The sequence below is a fragment of the Phoca vitulina genome, unplaced genomic scaffold (assembly GCF_004348235.1).
Source record: "Phoca vitulina isolate PV1807 unplaced genomic scaffold, GSC_HSeal_1.0 scaffold43, whole genome shotgun sequence".
Classification (NCBI taxonomy): domain Eukaryota; kingdom Metazoa; phylum Chordata; class Mammalia; order Carnivora; family Phocidae; genus Phoca; species Phoca vitulina.
In genome coordinates this window covers 1,529,255-1,552,293 of record NW_022589746.1, presented here as the reverse complement: position 1 = coordinate 1,552,293, position 23,039 = coordinate 1,529,255, and the positions used below count along the sequence as shown (strand labels likewise).

The 23,039-nt window shown below is 45.7% G+C and overlaps 1 protein-coding gene and 1 pseudogene across 2 annotated transcripts in view; one reads left to right on the top strand and one right to left on the bottom strand.

The window, feature by feature from the left end:
- The first annotated feature begins 93 nt into the window (after positions 1–93).
- PGBD5 (piggyBac transposable element derived 5) overlaps positions 94–23,039 on the top strand; it is a 97,993-nt gene continuing 75,047 nt past the window's right edge. For both annotated transcript variants that reach the window (XM_032430451.1, XM_032430450.1), the window contains exon 1: positions 94–416. In XM_032430451.1, coding sequence (XP_032286342.1) covers positions 98–416 — 319 coding nt within the window. In that variant the 5' untranslated portion in view covers positions 94–97. The remainder of the gene's footprint in view (positions 417–23,039) is intronic.
- On the bottom strand, positions 15,765–16,540 carry LOC116648454 (annotated as a pseudogene).

The following is a 23,039-nucleotide window of genomic DNA, read 5'->3' as shown; positions in this document are numbered from 1 at the left end:
CTGGTGGGGGGCGGCGGGCCGCGGCGCGGGCCCGGGGCCCAGCGCGTGCGGCTGGGAGGCGCTGTGGGGGGCGGGCGCGCGGGCGGCGGCCGGGGCTATGGCCGAGGGCGGCGGGGGCGCGCGGAGGAGGGCGCCGGCGCTGCTCGAGGCGGCCCGCGCGCGCTACGAGAGCCTGCACATCTCGGACGACGTGTTCGGCGAGTCGGGCCCGGACAGCGGCGGGAACCCCTTCTACAGCACGTCTGCCGCCTCGCGCTCCTCCTCGGCCGCCTCCTCGGACGACGAACACGAGCGCCCCGGCCCCCCGCCGCCGCCCGGCGCCCCGGACGCGCAGGAGCCGGAGGAGGACGAGGCCGGCGCGGGCTGGAGTGCCACGCTGCGGGACCGCCCGCCCCCGCGCTTCGAGGACACCGGCGGTAAGGCGCGGCCCGGGGAGGCGGGAGCGCGGGGCAGGGAGAACTCCAGACGCTCCCGTGGGCCGGCCGGTCGAGGGCAGTTCGTGTCAGCACACAAATGGGGCCGCGGCAGCGGGGATTTGAGGTGCGAGAATCAGCCTGACTGCGTGGGGGGCTCTGACTGCGTGGTGGTGGGGGGGCGGCTCCGACTTGCACGCGGGTGGAGAGGATGAGGCGGAGGCCGGGGCCAGCACCCTGCCGCTGGCAAAGACCTGGGGGGGGAGGGGGGCTTCCCTCACTTGCCAGGAGTGTCCAAGCCAGTCACACCTGTGGGGTCGCACTCAGGGGTGCGTTTGAGTTAGGCTTTACTAGTTGAAGGGATTCTGCAAACCTGACGCGGCTTGTGTGTGTGTTGCGGGTTGGGGGAGGGGGGGCGCGTAAGTCATTCTGTATTGATGGCCCCAGAGCAGCCTTACCCAGGTGCCAGGGGTGGGGCAGGTAGCCTTTGGAGGGAGGCCCAGTGAGAGCCTCTGGAGAGGCCACCCAGGGCGTCTTCACTGGCTCATGTTTTCTCTAGTTAATCTGAGAAACTTTGTCCGTGCCTTTCAGGATCCTTGCTAAGAGCAGAGAAGAGTGAAAGGACAAGTTTAGCAGCGTTAAGGTGTATGCTCTTGCGCCAGAAGGCACTTTCATGTGTGTTCAGCTTACCGCCATGGTCATGGTCAAGCCCCTGATATCTGGAGGTCGCAGGAGTGCTGGCAGCTGAGGCTGCCGGAGGTCCTCTTTACTGCCTTCTTTTTCCGGAGGTGGTTCTAAAACGTCTCTACTTAACCCTGCAGAAGCTCTGTGGCCTCTGTGGCCTGTGCCCTCCGGGAGAGGTGGAGACCAGCCAGCAGTTTCCACCTGTCCCCTGATGCTTTTTGTTCCTTGCTCAGCAGCCTTCTGTGGCAGGCCCTTGTTTCTGCACACCATTTTTGTGTGTGGAAGAGTGTGCAACCGGTGTTGTTGAGGACCAGGGAGTGGCCGTACTGGGCATGATGCGGCTTTTCCTGTGGCTCTCCCTGATTGTTATTCAACCATAGGAGGGCAGGCCCAAGGGACCCCTGGCTGGTGCCTGGGCTTGGATCTGGACATGGTGCTGCAGCCTGCTGGTAGGCTGCTTGGGTTGGCTGGACTCTCTCAGCAGGGAGTGGTCTGCAAACCTCCTACAGGCAGGCTGCAGTGTGGACACCCTGAGCTACAGCTGGGCTCGCAGGGTCCAAGTTAACTGTGCAGTGTTTTGGAATAGTTAAATTTAACAACATGTTCTCATTTAGGCTGTGGTTAAGAGTTTGGGAATTTTCAAAGTCACATCACTCTGCATAATCCTTTTAAACCTCCTACATTTTCCGGAATGTCATAAGGGTTTCCAGCCCCAGATGGCTGTTTTCCATTAAATTAGCTCTTTAAGAATTGTACATACCCAGAGCTCTGGTTTGGCAGACTTGATGCTATGAGTGCTGTGATCCAGTTTTTGATCTTGGAACATGAGATATATGTCCTCTTGTTTCCCTACCTCTCCCGGGAAAATAGAATTGTGTTAGCTTAAGCCTGGTTATGAATAAGATTCATGAGTGTGTTGGTGTGAGAAGGATGAACACACCTAAATACATTTTCAAGCAATATTACGTTTCTTAGTAACCTATACTTCGGAGAAATTCTGCATCAGAGCAATTTAATCTAGCCACTGCAGCACTTAAATGGTCGTGAAGTGCAGGATCATATGTCATTTAGCATTAGGTTCAAATTCTGCTTCCTTCGGATGTTCACTGAGCTCACACCTGGACCTGAGAATCACAGGCAAGCGCTTTAACCAAAGACATTAGTGGTTATTTGATGGTATTTACACCCAATTTTGTTTTCTGGTTTTGTGTGGAAGCTTGCTTTTAAAATCCAGCCCTAATGAAGAATTTCCTTTCTTCCTTGAAACAGTCTTTCCCTGAGGGAAATTTGGGGTGGTGGTGGAGGGGTGAGGTTGATGGCTTATTAAGTGTGAGTTCAGATTGCCTGAAACAATGGGATATGATTTATGGGGCCTGAAAATAGATGCCGGGCAGAGAAAACCCTTGTGCCTAGTGGTGGTGGTGGGGGGGGGGAGATGGACATGTTTATTAAGAGGCTGAGAGCTGCACCCTGGCCACTCTGAGAGCAAAGAGGTTCAGGCTCTGAGGTTTTTTCAAAGTGTAGAATCTAACCCCACTTTCAAGGAATGCAGCTTGGGCCTTTTTTCCATCTTTGTTCCCTGGTTTGTTGACAGACCTCACTTGGCTGGTGGGGTAGGATAGGGAGGCAAGCAGGAGGGTGGCATTTTGATCTGTAATCAGCCCTCATAAAAGAAAGTCCGTAGCAGAAATGGCTGTTGCTGCTAGAATCGGATGAGGAAAGCAAAGGATTCTAGACTTAGGGAACAGGCTTCCTGCCTGCCTTCTGCTGTAAAAGTATGTGTATGTGTGTAAATAAGTGAATATGTATGTGTGCGACTGTGTCTTACAGGTAAATCTGTATTGCTTGTGCTGGTTTGGGCTGGTTGGGGCTTTTTGGGGGGTTTTTTGTTTTTAAATTAGAGATTACAGCTGCTGTCTGGGAGCCCTCCGATGACCTGGAGTCCCTGTGCATGAGAGAGGTGGAGGCATTGGGCACCACTGAGCTTTGATCTGCATTTGGAGTGCACACAGTAGGGAGATACTTGGTGCCCAGCTGAGCGGAGGAGGGCAGAGAGGCAGAGGCATTTCTGTGGTTCAGGTTGAGACTCCTCTGCTAACTGTTCTTCTAGTCTTCCCAGACTCTTCCTTCTGTTTTGTTCATGTATTTAGCTTCCTGGATCAGGAGCTCCAGAAGTGCAGCCAACAGTTATTGGTGGAGCGGTCCTCTCCTTCACCCCCTTCTTTCTCCTCCCTGGGTTCTGGTTGTGCCTGGAGATATGGGTCCCCTTGAGATGATTTAAATACAAAGACCGTGCTTGCAGGGCTGGCTGACGGGCTCTTAACCCCTGTGTGAGTGGAGGGTCAGCCTGGGAGCTGGAGATGCTTGCTGGAGCCCAGGGCCCAGAACCTTCTCATCAGACTTGCAGCTCTCCCTCTAAAATAGCCCCCTCAAGCTGTCAGCCTCGCCTGCCCACTGTGCAAATAACCGACACAGCATGCAAGCTCACTCTTTGGAAGCAGCATGAAATTCAGGCCGGCTGCTTTTTGGGCTTCTGCCCTTTTGGTTTCTTATTCTGAGCAGTCTTGTGATTCATTCTCTCTGAGGAGGCAAAGGAACAGGCAGATTCACAGATGCTCAGGGGCTCCCTTGTGTTCGGCTTTGTCGGTCCTTTGTCGTGGCTGGCTGGGATCTGAGCTGTTTGCTCTTTCTGTTAGAGGTTGGACTTCACAGGAGTGCGTTCTCTGTGTACATGTGTACGTGTCAGGAACCCTCGGGAGGTATGACCTTGAGAAGCTGGAGAGGACCACAGGGCTCTGAAAATTAACATTGTGAAATGTTTTATCTTAGAGTTTGTTGTTGATTTATTTGGCCTAAAGTCTTTTTTGACTAACAAGTAAGAGGAGAAAAATCTTTCTCTTAAAGCCAGAGTTAGGGGCGCCTGGGTGGCTCAGTTGGTTGAGCAACTGCCTTCGGCTCAGGTCATGATCCTGGAGTCCCAGGATCGAGTCCCACATCGGGCTCCCTGCTCGGCAGGGAGTCTGCTTCTCCCTCTGACCCTCCTCCCTCTCACTCCCTCTCATGCTGTCTGTCTCTCGTTCTCTCTCTCTCGCAAATAAATAAAATCTTAAAAAAAAAAAAAAAATTAAAAAAAAAAAAAAACCAGAGTTAAACGGATACTCTCATAATGGATTTGTGAGTGGAGGTACCTGGGCCCCTGTCGTGGTCGTCCAGGATAAGCAGCTGCACCTTTAGCTCTGTACCACGTTCGGTGGCTCCAGGAGGAACTGGGAGTCTGGGCAACCTACAAGGTACATCTTATGCAGTGCTGCATAATAATCAAGCATGTGCCCCCACCACACAGAATTCAGAGAAGGGAGCTTCCTGGAGAGAGGTTTTGTTCAGGAGGTGGGCATGACGCTGATTATAACCAGCAGTCCCCATTCATAGCATGCTTTTCCTCATCGTGCCGAACCTTCAAGAGTACTCTGAGAGAGCCGGTATCACCTCCACTTTACAGAGAAACACAGATAGGTCTTTTCAGTCAGGGTCTCGGGCGATGAGATTACCTGGTGAAGTGGTAGCCTTCTAACTAGGCAGACTTGATCGTTCAAGGAAGGTCGTGCCTTTTTATTTTTTTCTTTACAGCATCTAAAACCTTTTTCAGTCAGGAATACTTTCATATTTTTACATGGAATTGCTTCTAACTTTTTTGGGGGCGATACGCAGTTCTGTGCGGTTTAAGGCATGTATGGATTTGTGTAACCAGTCCCCACAGTCAGATAGGAGACAGAAAATCTAGAATTTTATCTCTTTATTTAATCCCTGCTACCCCTCAGCCATTGTGATGAGAGTTTAGAGTATTTCTGCAGGTAGCAGGGCTTTGAATACATTGGGAATCTGGGGGTTGTGTGGGGTCTGGTACTCAGTTTTAAAGTAGAAAATTCACCTTTATTTTTAAGAAGTGTGATTGTATATTTTTTTTCTTATTAACAAGTTATATATGTACATTTTAAGGAAAAATGATAAAATTTTAAGAAATCCCATAATTTCTCATTACCCTAGATAATCATAGTTAATTATATTGAGTATATCGTTCATGTATCTTAGATTACATCTTGTTGGGTGACCTGCTTTTTAATTGTAATTAATATATTGTAAACGTTTTCCATTTAAATTTTGAAGTGTCAATTTTAATAAGTCCATGATATTACACAGTTCCCTCTGGGTGGGTGTTGAGTTCATTGTCCCCCCTCCCCCTTATATTTATTATGCTACGATAAATATTCTTGAAGCTTAAGTTTGTGTGCACATCCTCAGCACATTCCTTAGCATAAAACGACCAAAACAGAATTGAATTAAGGACACACTGTAAGGTTTTTGATATCTGTGGTGAAATAGCCTTCCAGAAATGCACACTCCTGCTGGCAGTATACCAAAAAGGCTTAGAAGGTCTTGCTTAGAAGACCCACTCCAGTGCGTGATCCCTGCTGGTAGGGTGCTTTTAGAGGACCGTTGCATTTAATAAAGCTTGTTGAGGTGTAACACACACAGAGCGCATGAGTCATGGTGCACAGCTCAGTGCGTACAACTGAGACCCAGATGAAGATCAGGAACGTTCCCAGCACCCCAAAGATTCCCTCCTGCTCCTTCCCAGTCAGTTACTCTCTGCCCCCAGGGGTGATCATTATTCCGACTTCTGTTCCATCAACCATCGATTAAGTTTGCCTGTTCCTTTGGTCTGGTGGTTCAGTTCATCAATATATCTTATTCTTATTATTGCACGTCACAGTCTTTAATTTTGTATCGCGTGTAGTATTTCACCATATAAGTACTGTAGTTGGTTATCCATTATCCTGTTAATGGTGTTTTACATTGTGTCCAGTTGGGGCTTCTCTGGGTAGAGCTGCTTCAGACATTCTTGTGTTTTTGATGGACGTATACGTCATTTCCGTTGAGCACATAAACCCAGGAGTAGGTTTGCGGGGTCATAGATTAGATGCAGGTCTCACCCTCGGCACTGTTGTCCTTACGGGCTGGATGACGTTTTGTTGGGGAGGCCTGTGTTGTGCATTGCCAGATGTTTAGCAGCATCCCTGGCCCCTACCCACTGAATGCCCGGTGGCACCCTTCCCTCTAGTTACGGCAGCCAAACATTTCTCCGGGCATTGCCATATCACCTGCAGTTGAGAACCACTGCTTTATTTTTTGAAAAGATTTATTTATTTATTTGAGAGAGAGAGAGAGAGCATGAGCAGAGGGGAGAGGCAGAGGAAGAGGGAGAAGCAGACTCCCCGCTGAGCAGGGAGCCCACTGCGGGGCTCGATCCCAGGACCCTGGAATCATGACCCTAGTCGAAGGCAGACACGCTTAGCCAACTGAGCCCCCTGGTGCCCCAAGAACCACTGGTTTAGTACATACTGCCAAACAGTGTTCCAGTGTATACACCCACCAGCGATGTACGAGACGTGCCATGTATTAATTCAGCAAGCATATTGAACCCTGTTGGGATAAAACGATAAATAAGACCTGTCTCCTGGGGTCCAACAGGAGAGACAAAGTGAAGAAAAGGAGGAAGAGTCTCTGGCGAACAGTGTGATCCAGTAAACATGGATTTATATGGGATTCCAGAGGTGCACCACCTGATCCAGCTGGGTTGGGGAAGAAGCAATACCTTTGATGGAGGCGGCCCCTAAGCTGCATCTTGAAGAACAAATAAAGATTAGTCAGGTGAAGAGGAAGGAACAGGGCATCTCAAACTTGGGCAAAGGCCAGGAGGGGAGAAGGTATGCCACTTGGCCCATGTGCGGCCCCACTCTTTTCCTAAACTGAGCATCCTGACCTGAAGCCTTCTCAATGAAAATGTCCTGAAATGTGACATGATGTAATTGTTATCATATTGCAAGTAACTGTAGCTGGAATCTGAGCTCCCAAGTTCAGGCGTGGATATAGATGTTACCTGCAAATGCTGGAGCCCACACAGAGGGGGATTTGGCAGGTTTGGTGAGAAATATGAACTTAGAGAGGGTGGAATCTGTGGAGAAGCCCTGAGGTCTTCCCTTGAAGGAAGGCAGAGGGAAAGGGACAACTCAGCTTGTGTTGGCAGGAGGAAGCATGGTATTACCTTGGGGTGGGAGGGATGTACTACAAGAGTAACAGGTTCCCTAAAACATCCTGTGACATAGAGCTGATGCTCCACCTAGACTGGCACATGGTACAGAGAGCCCCTTTCTGCTTTGTGACTTTCAGAAAGAATTGTTACAAAAGTAGGAACCTCAGGCCATATTTAGCTGTATGTTTAATAAATCGCTTTACTAAAAAGTTTAGAACTGCAAATCTTTACACTCTAACTGGGACAACATCACTCCTTGGCCAGGATATTGGAAACTTCATCTGCTTTGATTTCCAGCTTCTAGTCTTGTTGACACTCCCGCTCCATCCCCATTTCTTCTGTGGAAGAAGAGCGATCTTTACAAACATAAGCCCATCCACTGACTTTTCTGCTTAAACCTTCCAACTGAAGCCAAAGGGAATTCCAGAGTCCTTCGCAAGGCCTCCTCCATAGCCTCAATTTCCAGTGTCCCCTTTTGTCCCCTGTCCTGCCATCAACACAAAATCTATTCATCTCAGAGCCTTCGTGCCTGCAGGGCCTGTACCTGGAATGTTCTTCATGGAAGCCCTTGCTTGTTAGTTTGGTCTTGGTTCGGATGTCACTATCTCCAAGAATATAAAATCACTACCTTCCCCCTGTCCCTCTTCACAGCCACATGAGCTAATACATTTCCCATGTAGGATGAGACCTTGGATGTCTTGCTCACAGTTAGGACATGGTGAGTCCTCAATGTTTGTTGAATAAAGGAATGAACAGAAGAATAGATGGACACAGAGCTAGATTGTTAAAAGTGAGGATGGGAATCAGCACCAATAAAGAAATGTCTACAAGGAGCTAAGCATTTTCTACATCCCAAATAGTGGAAGAGAGGTTGGGGCAGCTCTTGGGGGGAGCGGATTCCTTACTAGGAAGGCACTGAAGCAAGTCTGGGATGTATTTTACAGGGTTTTCTGTCCTGTATAGAAAACTGAACTTGGCCTCGGAGGAACTGTCCAAGCATTGGGCTCCTGCAACCTGCCCACCTCCGAAGAGCTCGAGACCCCCTGACAGGAGTCTATTAGAAACTTGCAGGGGAGCCAGCTTCTTGCACCCCTTTATTTAACAGGTGCTTGTATGTCAAGTACTTTGTGCCAGATAGTGTTCCAAGCACTTACTTTTTTTTTTTTTTTTAAGATTTTATTTATTAGAGAGAAAGAGAGGGCACAGGCAGGAGGAGGGGCAGGGGGAGGGGCAGAGGGAGGGAGAGGGAGAAGCGGACTCCCTACTGAGCAGGGAGCCTGATGCGGGACTCGACCCCAGGACCCTGAGATCATGACCTAAGCCAAAGTTAGACGCTTGACTGAGCCACCCAGGCGCCCCTAAGCACTTTGTAATGTGTGTAATCCTCAAAACAATCTTGTGAGGTATTATTATCCCTATTTTTAACATAAGGAAACTGAGTCACAGAGAGGTTAAGTGACCTCGGGTGAACTAGTTCCTTTGATTAGGAGACAAGGAAGCATCATACTTAGAGCGTGAGTATGGAACACGGTATATGCTGGTCGGATCAACTAATTAATGATAAGTCCCTTGCAAGGGGCCCTTGAAGACCAGTGTCATTCTCCAAATCTGTTTTGCCTGTTGCCTGTCTTCCCGAGCAGTGGCTGCTCCTTGTTTCCCAGCACCCCTTGCAGTGAGACGGGGATGCCGCCTGGATTCAGGACAGTGGAAAATGAGCCAAAGTGTGGACTCCGCTCTCAGGCCTGGCCATGTGGAGGCTCCTCTGAGCCACACATCAGAGATTTTGGGGGACCTTGTATCTAAATCACCGTTTGGAGAAAAGCCACTCACACATCAGTCATATTTTTTTTTTAAGATTTTATTTTATTTTATTTTAATTATTTATTTATTTGACACAGAGAGAGAGCGAGAGCAGGAACACAAGCAGGGGGAGTGGGAGAGGGAGAAGCAGACTCCCCGCTGAGCAGGGAGCCCGAGGCGGGGCTCGATCCCAGGACCCTGGGATCATGACCTGAGCCAAAGGCAGACATTTAACTGACTGAGCCACCCAGGCGCCCCACATCAATCATATTTATCGTGGACTAAATTTATGTCGGCAAGAAATGAACTTCTTTCTTGTTCGATTCATCATACATTTGGTGGGGGCGTTGTTAGAACAGCCAGCTTAACTGGCACAGACGCTAAAGAAAAGAGGATTGATGGGGGAAAAGCAGATTCAGATCAGTAGGGCCACATGCCGAATCACTCTGTGAGGATTCATGAGGGGAAACCATGGAAAACAACCCGGAGAATAAAAATGAATTCTTTGTTTCTCTCAGGGAAATTCCCACAGCAACTTTGGGAGCGGACAGGTAAGATAATGCAGGTAAGCAATGTGCATAGGGCGTTCTAGATGCAGGTGTTTAATTGCACATCGATGGTTTGAGGCTGTAGGTGGTTTGAAAGGGGCTTGGTGGTCAGTTTATGGCTGGAGAGGATCCGGGGCAGAAGGCCTGGGCTGTGCCCTGTGCTTATCCTGTGATTTTGGGTAAGTGGCTCAGCAGAGTCCATCATCTATGTAGGAGCTCCTTCCCAGAGTTCTGAGAATCAGTAAAGATGTGTGGGGAAGCACAGAGCTGGTGGTTCATTACAGGTAGCTTTATCTTTCTTCCTTTAAGCTTTTGTCCTGTGTGGCCAAAATGCACATGATGGATATTGTGCTACTTAGAAGATTTTCAAAACTTTTTAGCAACCAGGAACCTTAGGACAAAACCCAGGGTACATATTATCAGCCAGTGGAAAGTGGGCACTGTCTTTGAAGTTGGGAGTGGGAGGGCCCCAGAGCCCACCCCACCCCCAGGTGCCTCCAGCCCCTTGGCAGCCCCTCAGTTCCTGAGGCGCCCTGTGAGGCGCCACAGACTGAGAATCCACCTCATACTCTAATGTCAACGGCCTTCAGCTGGAACCCAGGTCAGGAGGGGAGAGTGACCCCAGGCGCAGGTGACTGAGGCCTCTGAGAAGTGCCCCATCCTTTCCAAGATGGTGAAGAGGACCCGGATAGGTCAAATTCTGACATTTCAAAGCCGCCCAAAAACGTCCATGACAAAAGCGATTAAAAATTGAATTATTTTGGATGGCATCAGAGAGGGAGGACACCTGTTTTCTTGTTTAGGAAACTTACAAAGAGAAGATCAGGGATTGGGATAAAGGATGATTTTCTGGAAAGAAAAAATGTAAATCAGTGGAATTATCTAAAGAGTGGTGAGAGTCTTGCTTATAGATGTTCCTCCTGTGTTTGGGGAAGGTGGAGAACATGTAACATCTTCAATTTAAGTTTTCCTGAGAATCCCCAGCTGACTTTGGGGGGCGGGGTGTCCTATGTGACGATTCTGAGATTCTGTGAGTGAGCAGACCTCCACTCCAGAGTCACATAAAAAACAATCCACACCTCCATCCTCTTTTGCCTCTAATGAAACTTACTTTCCCAGGTCCCAGCATTTGAGGCAGATAAACATGTTCCCTTTCGTTGGCTCTTACTAATATTTCAGCAGGATTTCCAATGTGTTTTCCTTGGCTGGCTGGGAAGCTGGACCACAATTTATGGCATCTTAGGGGACATGCACGCAGAATTCCAGTGGGATCCTGGAACAGAACCTAATTGGAGATCAGAGACCATTGCAGTGAGAAGCTTTTCTTTAAGATTGAAAGAGGTGCATGTTATGCAAATATTAGCAAGCGTAAGTTCACACTATCTATCGAAAACTTATAGACTCATTATCTTCAAGAAGGCTGGCAGATAAGAAATAGTTTCTGGGAAAGATGTAGGTAAATTCAGGGAGATGGCAAATTACCCCAGGGAAACCGGAATGGCTAAAGAGTATGACCCAAACTTTTTTTTTTTAAGATTTTATTCATCTATTTGGCAGAGAGAGAGAGAGAGCCAGAGAGCACAAGTGGGGGGAATGGCAGAGGGAGAAGGAGAAGCAGGCTTCCTGCTTAGCAGAGAGTATGATGTGGGGCTCGATCCCAGGACCCCTGGGATCATGACGTGAGCTGAAGGCAGATGCTTAAGCGACTGAGCCACCCAGGCGCCCCCCTGCCCAAACTTCTGAAGATGGTGTGTGAGATAACTTTGGTGGGAAGGAATAAAGATCTGCAACTGTCTTTGATTCTCTTTCTCAGGAAGGCATTGTGATGTGGTGCCCAGGGCTTTGTAGACAGACACATGCTCGGGTGCCCATCCCAGCCCTGCCTCTAAAGTGACACTTCCCAGAGGGCAGCTGCAGGCACCGGGTGATGTCACACAGGGTCAGTCACAGGAGGCACTCCGCAACCTACCCCTTCCACCATCTTGCTGGGTTTGGAAGAGTGGTATCAACATCCCTGATGTCCCTGCTGCCAAAGGACCAACCAGAGTCACATGCCCAGTGGGGCATGCCAACATTCCTTCACCCCATCAGGTTATTGGCAGCAAGGTTGGAAGATTTTTAAATCTCCCGGGAAACTAAAGCAAACGGCTCCAAAAAGAAGTTTCAGAATGCAGACTTCATACCATGTTTTGAATACATTTCATTCATTTGGCAGATACTGACAGTGCTTCCGATGTGCCCGGCGCTGCATTAGAAACTGACTTGAGAAGTTAACAAGAAAGGGTTCCAGCTCAGCCAGCATGGAGTCTGATGAACACAGGTGGCCCTCAGATCATCGTGACGCTGAGTAATAGGTGCTCTCATAAGAAGGATGTCCTAGGAGCTGAGGGAACACTCGGGGGGAGCCAAGCCCCGACACTTCTGTAGAGCCATGGTGAACGTGATGGATGCAGATGGCTCCAGGGGAAACCAAAGGACTGCTCAAATCCCTGCTCCTTAACAGCTCCAAGTGCCCCCCCAACCCCTTCCAGAGACAGAATGGAAGCCGGGAGTTTGGCTCTGGTTGGGGTGGACGTGGCCATGCCTGAGTTCTGACCTGCAGCCCGTGGGCTGATTCCCATGTTCATTAAGGAGTACAACGAAAATGTAATATCACCAACAGAGTATCTTCCCGGGCACGTTGGTACTGGGAAAGCCCGTGAAGGCTGTGGAGTTGAAAACAAGAGTACCTTTTTTCTTGGTAATTCTAATACCGTGTGCAGTGTTTTAAAAATTATACACATGAAAGTATCCAGTCTTATTTGCATGCATTGGTATCATACACCATTTTTAACTGCAGTCCTTGTTTTACCTTCTTCCCATTTTGTTAAAATTCTCCTCACTGCTGCCTTTGTCCCTGTAATCCCTGTTGACAACTTGGTGCTCATCCATGACCACGTTTGTCCGTACCCATGCACGCATGGGGTTTTGTCATTGTTTAACGAATATGGGCTCATTTTATCTACCTCTTGATCAAGTGCTTCTCGTTTAATAATACTTCATGAATAACTTCCTTCTGTTCTTCTCTTAATTTTTATATAAGGAATTGCTGCTCAGATGCCTTTATTTTTATCAAATGCATTTATTGTTATGGCCTTAGAGGTTTTTCACAGTTAATTTAGTGATGAGGTAAATCTTACTGATTTTCTGGTCTTGGCGCTCCCGTATTTTCCTGGAATAAATCCAAGTTGGTCTCAGGATATGTCCCTTTGGTAGATGGCTGACTTCTGTTATTTGCTAACATGAGTTCAGTTTCTGTAACTAATCTGTCATAAGCCAGATTTGTTAATAGTTTCTCCTCTCATCCCTCACAGGTTTGGGTATTAATATTATGCTTTATAAAATGAATTGGCTTATTATTTTTTAATTGCCTGTTGCCATTTAACAGTAGAATGATGGGTTATTCAGCTGCAAACCTGTCTGGTCTTGGTATTTCTGAATTTTCCACTTCTTGAATCATTTTGATGATTTTGTTTTTCTAGGAAATCATCATTTCTTCTAGGTTATCAAATTGGTTAACATAAAATGCCTCGCAGTTTAATGATTCTTTTATTTGCTTTTATATTATGCATTTGCTTTTATATCTCTGTTCCCAATGCTTCTCTGTTTTGCATCTCTCTCTCTTTCTCCCCTACTCCCTGAAACCCCCCCTCCTCCTCCTTCCCCTCTCTACTGCTCCTTCCCCTCTCTCCCCACATGCCCCCCACATTTTCCCTCTCTCTTATCCTTAATAGGACATGTGAAGTCTTTTATTATTAGTCTTTTCAAAGAAACACTTTGAGTTTATTTGTCCCTCTTATATTTTTTATTAGTTTTAAATTTTATCTGTATTATAATTACTTCCTTTCTTTTGATTTATTGAACTGTCCTTTTCTGATGGGTTTAAATGAGTACAAAGTTTCTTTTATTAAAAAAAAGGTTTGAAATTGAAAGCAGTTGACACTAAAATCTCCTTAGAGTATAACTTCTGGTGTCTTCTGTAAGTTTTGGTATGAAAAAAATCTCCTTTCCATTGCTTTCAAGATTTTCTTCAGTACTTTTTTTGATTTCTTCTTTGATCAAAGAGTATATTTCTTCATTTCTATATAGTTACAATTTTTTGTTACCTAGTTATTTAATTCTGATTTTACTGGATTGTGATCAAAGAACTGTCCTTTAAATCTTTAATTTGGAAGGCTTGTAAAGGTTTTCTTTGTTGCCAAGTATGCAATTAATCTTTACAAATGCGGCATTTCATAGGTGTAAGAAAAAAATGTATGTTTTTTGAGGGAAGTAAGGGTGTCTTTCTGTTTTCTGTGTATCCTTGTTTTTCCCTCTCTAGTAGACATTCCCATTTGAAGAGCTAAAATTTTACCATGTTCTTGCATTTTGAGAGTCTTTAGGTATCATATTGTTAGATGTATACCTACTTATACCTTTTATATCTTCTCTCCAAACTGTGTCTGTAATAATGTCCCTCTTCATCTTAGTACCTATAGCCTTAGATCCAACTTGTCTGCTACTAATTTTGCCATTCCTGCTTCCTTTTTTGCCTGGTATCTCCTCGCCTGGTACATTTTTTTCAAACCCTTTTGCCATTTTAAGTACGTTTCTTGAACAGCATGGGTATGTAACCCCCCGGATAGGCACTTTAATTTAGTTGGAGAATTCAGTCTGTATACATTTAAAGTAATGATAAACAGGCATGATTTTTTATTCCTCCCATCCTGTTTTATTTTGCTTTTTTCTCTTCCCCATTTTTGATGTTTTTAATCAAGTTCATTCTTTTTCTACTTGATAAATATAGAAGTTCTTTGCATCTTTTGGATAACAGCTTAATTGAGATATAATTCACATGCCATACCACTCACCCGTCTAATGTATACAGTTTAATGGCTGTTACTCTAGTTAACTATACTAAACCATTAGCACATTTTCATCATCCCCAAAAGAAACCTTTAGCCATCACCCCCAGCCCTAGGCAACCACTAATCTACTTTCGGTCTCCATAGATTTATCTATTTTAGAAATTCCATATAAATTAAATTATGCAATATGTGGTCTCTTGTGACTGGCTTCTCTCAATTAGCAGAATGTTTTCAAGGCTCATCTGTGTTGTTGCACATATCAAAATTCTATTCCTTTTTAAGGCTGAATAATATTCCATTGACTGGATAGATCACATTTTATTTATCTGTTCATCAGTTGATGAACATTTGGGTTGTTCTTGCCTTTTGGCTATTATGAATAAACCCCAAACCTTCATGTATAAGTTTTTGTGTGGACATAGTTTTCATTTTTCTTGGGTATGTACATAGGAGTGATATTGGTGTGTCATATGGTAACTCTGTGTTCAACATTTTGAGGAACCACTAAACTATTTCTTTTTTTTTTTTTTTAAAGATTTTATTTATTTGACAGAGAGAAAGACAGCCAGAGAGGGAACACAAGCAGGGGGAGTGGGAGAGGGAGAAGCAGGCTTCCCGCTGAGCAGGGAGCCCGATGCGGGGCTCGATCCCAGGACCCTGGGATCATGACCTGAGCCGAAGGCAGACACTTAACGACTGAGCCACCCAGGCGCCCCCACTAAACTGTTTCTAATGTGGTTGCACCATTTTACAAGCCCACCAGCAATGTACAGCAGTTCCAAATTCTTAACATCCCTGCCAACACTTGTTTTCGGTTTTTTTTTTATAGTAGCCATCCACATGGATGGGAGGTGGTATCTCGTTGTGGTTTTGATTTGCATTTCCCTAATGACTAGTGATGTTGAGCATATTTTCATGTGCTTATTGGCCATATATATATACTTGTATATTGGAGAAATGTGTATTCAAGTCCTTTGCCCATTTCTTAAATTGGGTTGTCTTTTTATTTGTGTTGTAAGAATTCTTTATACAGTCTGGATATGTGTTCCTTATATATGATTTGCAAATATTTTCTCCCATTTAGTGGCTTGTCTTTTGACTTTGTCAGTGGGGTCCTTGGAAGCACAAAACTTGGACATTTTGATGAAGTCCCATTAATTAATTAATTTATTTATTTTAATTGCTTGTACTTTGGTGTCATAGCTGAGGAGCTGTTGACAAGTTCAAGACCACTAATATTTATGCCTACGTTTTCTTCTAAGAATTTTATCATTTTAATTCTTACATTTATGTCTTTGATGCATTTTGAGTTATTTTCTCTGTATGGTGTAAGGTAGGGCTCCAATTTCATTCATTTGCATGTGGATGTTGAGTTGTCTCAGCACCACTTGTTGAAAATACTGTTCTTTCCCCATTTAATTGTTTGGCACCCTTGTCGAATATCAATTGACTGTAATTTATTTTCCTTTTTTTTTTTTTTTTTTTGGTCCATTGAGGCATTTTATTTGCACGTATGTATTACATTTCTAGAAAGGAATCCCAGGATTTTCCCTCCTGTGTGTTTTCGTCTTGCTTCTTCATGGTCCAAGATGCCAGCTGAGGTGGTCAGTACAGTGAAACCAGACTGGGGGGACGGGAGCAGGTTATTCTGCCATTTTTCTGAATCTTTCAGTTGTACGTCAAATCTGGGGCTGATCACTCCACACTTGTTTAACCTGCCCATGAGGTTCACAACAATTTTCCCAGCTCTGTGATCATCAATAATTTCAAATCGCCAGTGTAATCATGCTTCAGCATCACAGTGAGAAGCTGGGCAATGACTTTGGTGCACGGCCTAATAAGAACCTGGCATTTGCCTCTCTTTTCAGCATTGTTAATGCTCTTGAGAGCATCTGCCAGGACATTCATGCACACCATTATGGCCGCACAGAAAGATGGCAGAAAAAACTGTTTTCCCTTTTAATAATATTTTGTCTCATTCTCCTTCCCTCTCTCATAATTGAATGCATATTTCTCCACCATCGTTTGAAAACAACATACTGTTCTCCCAACTATTTTCTTTTTCTTTCTTTCTTTTTTTTTTTTTAAAGATTTTATTTATTTATTAGTCAGCGAGAGAGGGAACACAAGCAGGGGTAGTGGGAGAGGGAGAAGCAAGCTCCCCGCTGAGCAGGGAACCCGATGTGGGGCTCGATCCCAGGACCCCAGGATCATGACCTGAGCCGAAGGCAGACGCTTAATGACTGAGCCACCCAGGCGCCCCTCTCCCAACTGTTTTCCCCAGGACAGAACAAGACCTTTTGTATCAAGAATCCTTATTTCACTTTTATTATACACAATCATAAAGATTTATTACTATCCTTTTATTTTACACATGCACACGCACGAAGCACCAAATACAGATTTTGTCTAAATGTCTAACTGACTAAATGTTTGCTTAAGACTGAAGCCAGTTGTAGGGTGAACTTCTAGGATAAAGATACAATGTCTGAAGTTTTTGTTCTTTAAAAAAAGCCTTTGTATTTTATTAAACATTTTAGGTGTCAGAATTCAGAAGGTTGACAGTATAGTACGGGAATAATAATTTCTCTGGCTGCTATTGGCTGTTCTGTAACCACGGTCACTTTGCTGCCCATTTGAGAAATGAGATGTTTACTTCCAGTTGGGGTTACGGAGGGACAAGGTGTTTTTGGCTCTCCTGGCAACGTAGGGACTTCTGTTAGTGGTGTCTCCACCTTTTTCCTTAATAGTAGTTCTGGAGGGTGAAGACTTCCCTGCCTCTCCCAGACTCGAGGATTTGACCAGTACGTGGGATGTTGTGATTTCATTGACATAGTCCCACGAACTAAACCCTGGTTTATTGCTCACAAACGTTCTCTAAATATTTTCAGGAGTAAACTTCAGAGGTTGCCCTCACTTTAATTTTCAATTTCTGGTATTTCTGACTGTAGTTGTTACTTCCTGCAGTCACTTGAGGAAAAACTAGGAATGTGGCATTGAAATAGTGTGTTTTTCGGGACGCCTGGGTGGCTCATTCGTTAAGCGTCTGCCTTCGGCTCAGGTCATGATCCCAGGGTCCTGGGATCGAGCCCCACATCGGGCTCCCGGCTCAGCGGGGAGTCTGCTTCTCCCTCTCCCTCTGCTGCTCCCCCTGCTTGTGCTCTCTCTCTGACAAATAAATAAATAAAAATCTTTAAAAAAAAAAAAAGAAAGAAATAGTGTGTTTTTCTTTCAAGATAACGAAATCATTTCTTAATTTCTCTGTGCATCTCAGATTTTGGTATACGAACATGGATTTTGGTGTCTACCCTGAGGAGACGATACATACCATGTAAGGAACACTTGTATTCTCATGACATGTCAGCTTCGTTACTCAGAATTCTCTGGGCCCGACAGAAAGGCAGAAACACGGATAAATTCCTCATTACTCCAGCAGGCTGTCAGCCCTCAAAGGCCTTCTGGATGTGTTTGTGCATCCAGGTGTCTGCCGTACAAGATACAGAAAGAGCACATTAGTTCAGGGGGAGAATTTTTCAGTAACACATTTTCCAAGAGCAACATTGTAACCAGGATTCACAGTTTGGGTGGCTCTTGACAATTTTTCATCTTCCGACAACTGAAAGTGATAGTCTACAGTAATGGTTTTAACATGCATTTTGAGTGTAGCATTATTTTCCGTAGACTTAAAACTACAAGGAATTGTCTTCCTAAAGGGCATTCTTGTAAGGCCTGTTATTTTCCAGCTTGATTAATGAAAGCAAAATTTTTCTGTAATGCTTTCTTCCTACTCTATATATTAGTTTTCAGGGCTGGATTGAAAGTGATTTATTGTGGATGGTGTTACACATGATTGTGGAATTTTTTTCTGCTCCTGGATTTTTAAGGTGACAGAGTTGACTTTCTGATTTTAATTTATCTTCACTAGATGAAGAATTCCAAATAGGACTTTTTCTTGAAATACTCATAGCCTGGGGGCGCCTGGGTGGCTCATTCAGTTAAGCGTCTGCCTTTGGCTCAGGTTACGATTTCAGGGTCCTGGGATTGAGCCCCGAGTTGGGTTCCCTGCTCAGTGGGGAGTCTGCTTCTCCTGCTCTCTTGCTGTTTCTCACTCTCTCTCAAGCAAATAAATATTAAAAATCTTTAAAAAAGATATGCATAGCCTGAATTAAGTGACTATCACATTAAATTTTTTAGGGCTATTTGCTTTAGTATGATGAAAGCTAATACATGAAGTAATTCTACAAAGATTATAGTTATGATATAATTCAAACTCTGTTACTCTGCCTTGTGTCATTACTTAAATTTTCTGTCAGTTCTAACTTCTTAAACTATTCTTTTTTTTTTTTTTTTAAAGATTTTATTTATTCATTTGACAGAGATAGATACAGCGAGAGTGGGAACACAGGCAGGGGGAGTGGAAGAGGGAGAAGCAGGCTTCCCGCTGAGCAGGGAGCCTGATGCGGGGCTCGATCCCAGGACCCTGGGATCATGACCTGAGCCGAAGGCAGACGCTTAATGTCTGAGCCACCCAGATTCCCCTGTCAGTTCTAACTTCTGACGTTTTAATTATAATATGTCTTGGTGTGGATCTCTTTGGGGTTCATCTTTTTTGGAACTCTCTAGGCTTCCTGAATCTGGACGTCTGTTTCCTTCCTGAGGGTAGGGAAGTGTTTAGCTATTATTTATTCAAATAAGTTTTCTGTCCCCTTTTCTCTCTCTTTTCCTTCTAGGACCCCTGTAATGTGAATGTTATTCCATTTGATGTCGTCCCATTGGTCTCTCAACCTGTCTTCACTTTTTAAGATTATTTTTCCTTTTTGCTGCTCTGTGGATGAGTTCCACTGCCCTGTGTTCCAGGTCACTGATCCTTCCTTCTGCCTCATCTAGTCTGCTGTTGAACATTCTAGTGTATTTTTCAGTTGACTTATTTTATTCTTCGGTTTGTGACTTTTTTTTTTTTAAGATTTTTTATTTATTTATTTGATAGAAGCACAAGTAGGCAGAGAGGCAGGCAGAGGGAGAGGGAGAAGCAGGCTCCCCGCTGAGCAGGGAGCCCGATGTGGGACTCGATCCCAGGACCCTGGAATCATGACCTGAGCCGAAGGCAGCCGCTTAACCGACTGAGCCACCCAGGCACCCCCGGTTTGTGACTTCTATTCGGTACTTTTTATATTTTCTGCCTCCTTATTGAAGTTCTCACTGTGTTCCTGTGTTTATCCTTTCTTTTTTTTTTTATAGGTTTATTTTTTTTTAAAGATTTTTTTTTTTATATATTTGAGAGAGAGAATGAGAGAGAGAACACGAGAGGGGGGAGGGTCAGAGGTAGAAGCAGGTTCCCTGCTGAGCCCGGAGCCCGATGCAGGGCTCGATCCTGGAACTCCAGGATCATGACCTGAGCCGAAGGCAGTCGCTTAAGCAACTGAGCCACCCAGGCACCCCTAGGTTTATTTATTTTAGAGATGAGAGAGAGCAAGTGAGTATGAGTCGGGGAAGGGGCAGAGGGAGAGGGAGAGAAGCAGACTCCCCGCTGAGCATGGAGCCCCAATGCAGGGTTGATCTCATGACCCTGAGATCACAACCTGAGCTGAAATCAAGAGTTGGACGCTTAACTTAGCCACCCAGGGGCCCCATGTTCATCCATTCTTCTGATTTCAGTGAGCATCTTTATGACCGTTGAACTCTTTATCAGGGAAATTACTCATTTTAGTTTTATTAAGGTTTTTTTCTGGGTTTTTTTCTTGTTTTTTGTTTGGAACATATTCCTCTGTTTCCTTATTTGCTTGGCTGTTTTTATGTCTTAGGCAAAACAGCTCTTCTCCTAATCTTGAAGGAGTGGGCTTCTGTAGGAGATGAATCTAATGGGTCAGCTTTGCCCGAGCTCTTGGTTGTCTAGTGAACCTTTGTGATTGCCTAAGCAAGCCATTTTGTACTTGATAGGTCTCAGTTGTTGAGCGTCGGGCAGGACCCACTAGTGTTCCAAAGTTGGGGGGGGGATCTCGGCTCTAATTTCAGGCTGATTAGAACCTCAGACCATAGCTCCTAAAGTAAGGAAATACAGACAGTCCCAGGGGACTGCAATTATGAACCCTGCTGGCTTCCAGACTAGGCAGGCAACCTGGAGGTTTACAAAGCAGGAGCTTCTCCCTGAGGAGTGAGGGGTTTGTGCCCCAGAGCAGGCACCCCATCCCTTGGGACCTGCAAACAGACCCTGGGCAGCAGTTGCAAAAATCAGGGCTCCGGATGAATGTTTCAGCTCCTTTCTGGGAGGTACTGGTGAGCTATAGCAAGGCTACAGAGAGTGCAAAGATGGTGTCTCCTGGCCTGTGTTCCCTGGGAGCACTTTCATAGCCTCTAGACATGTGGCAAACCTGAAGTCTGCCTCTCAGGCTGAAGCTCTAGGGCAAGTCAATAGGCTTTTTTGCACAGGAGGTCTGGGGGTGTGTTTCAGTCGGCTGTCTGTGCAGTGCCCTGGGTTTGGTAGCCTGCCAAGAGCTGTCTCTCGGACTGTTTCAGTCTGCTGGCAATCAGGAATATAAGCCCCCACCCGCCACCAGAGCCGGGCCATCAAGGAGAGTCCCCTGTGTGGTCCGTGCTCGCTCGCTGGCTTTAGTGAAGCAGCTGGAGAGTGCAGGGGTGGGCACGCCCCCCACTTCGGCCGGGCAGCGAGAGATTGCAAGAACCGCGTGCACCCCTGGTTTAGCAGGGCCGAGGGAGATTGCAAGTTCTACAGCCGCCTGCGCGAACAGCACCAGCAAGGCAGAAGGACGGTGCAGAAACGGTGCCCACCAGTGCCCCCATCCAGGAGAGAGTCCCAACAGGCCCCTGCCCCTCGGGCAGACTCTTTAAGATTAGCAAACAGATCTTTGTCACGGGGCACCAGGGTGGCTTGGTTGGTTGGGTGTCCGACTCTTGATTTCCGCTCAGGTAGTGATCTCAGGGTCGTTTGATCGAGTCCCGCATCAGGCTCTGCACTCAGCATGGAGTCTGCTTGTCCCTCCCCCTCTGCTCTTCCCCCGGCTTGCACGCGTACATGCTCTGTCTCAAATAAAAATCTTAAAAAAAAAAAAAAAAAAACCAGATCTTTTTTTACAAATAATCTAGACACTTTCCAAACTGCTGCTTTTGCCCTGGTCCCCAGGATGAGCGAGTCTGTGCACAAGCCCTTCAAGAGTGCAGTCTCTGTTCTCTTCTTTGGGTCTCCTAGACTTAAGCCCTGTTGTTTTTCAAAGCCAGGCATTTTGGGGACTCATCTCTCTGGTGCAAGTCCCAAGGGTTGGGGTGCTTGCTGTGGGGCACACACCCCTGGCCCCCCAGGGAGAAGCTCTGGCTTTGTGAGAGCCCTCCTGATTGTGGGTTACTGCACTGGGGTGGGGTTTTGGGCAAGACCACGCCTCTGCCTCTCCTACCCACCTCCATGTGGTCTTTTCTCCGCTGTTGTGGAAGAGCTGTTCAGCTAGTTTTCAAGTCTTTTTCAAGGGAGTTTTTTTATACCTATCTGTAGATCCAGAGTGTCTGTGGGAGGAGGTGAGTTCGTGGTCCTCCTGTGTTTCCATCTTGGACCGCCTACAACTGTCAGTTCTAAAAGGAAAGATATTCTTTCTTAAGTTATCTGAACAACATACTCTTAATATTTGTAATATTTGGACTCACTGTCATTCTGTTTCTCATTTTAAGTATTTGAAAGCTCTTCATCTTTCTGTGTGTAAAATTATCAGCTCTTCCAATCTTTATTGCAACATTTTACCCTTCCTATAAAAATTACACATTTATATTTTAGCTTCTGGGACTTCAACATGGAAAGTACATAAGGTTCTATTTCCAGGCTGAGTTACACCTAGAATGCTGAATTGAATGTGAAAGTGAATGCTCAGGTATTCATAACAAATCTGAATTACAGGTCTTGTGCATATCACTGAGAGAGTGATGCTGCTTAGGCGTGGTGGGAATCTACGCGCTCAGATGCCAGTGATCAGTCATCAATTCAGGGGTGTCAGAAATAACACTGAGGTAGGCATCCCCCATTCAGCCTTGCCAAGGCCAATGTTGGGTCATCGGCCATGAGTTTTCTCTCCACAGAATCTTGGTTTTGGTCTGTCTTTTTGTAGAGCCTTTTTTTTCTTATTTTTCTCTGCTGTGGTGTGAGGTGCCTAGTAGTAGATGCTCTGAATTCTTTTCTTCAAATATCTTCTTTTTCTGGATAGCAGAATGAGATCTTACATGGGGGAGCTGTTCTCACGTTCTGTGGAGCACAGAGCTGTCTCAGCATCCAGGGCTGATCCCACAGCGTCACTGCGCCGTCCACAGCCTGTCTGTGTCCATTTCCATCTCGGGTCCCAGTTCATTCTGCTGAAGGGGTTGTCTTTTCCCTCCCCCTTTCTCCTTAGGTTCAGAAATGTTACTAGCATTTGCCTCTGTGTGTCTTTTCTTATCGCTTCTGTCCAGAGCTGGTCCCCTTTGTTGCCCCCCCCTTCATCTGTCCTTTTTCTCAGTCTCAGGATGCAGCCTTAGAGTCTCATATCTGCTCCTTTAAGATTTCCATCTCTTCACACTGGTAATCTCTGCTTTGTGCTTTCTTGGACTTGATTTTCTGAGTCAGTGCTTCAGGAATCATGTGTGA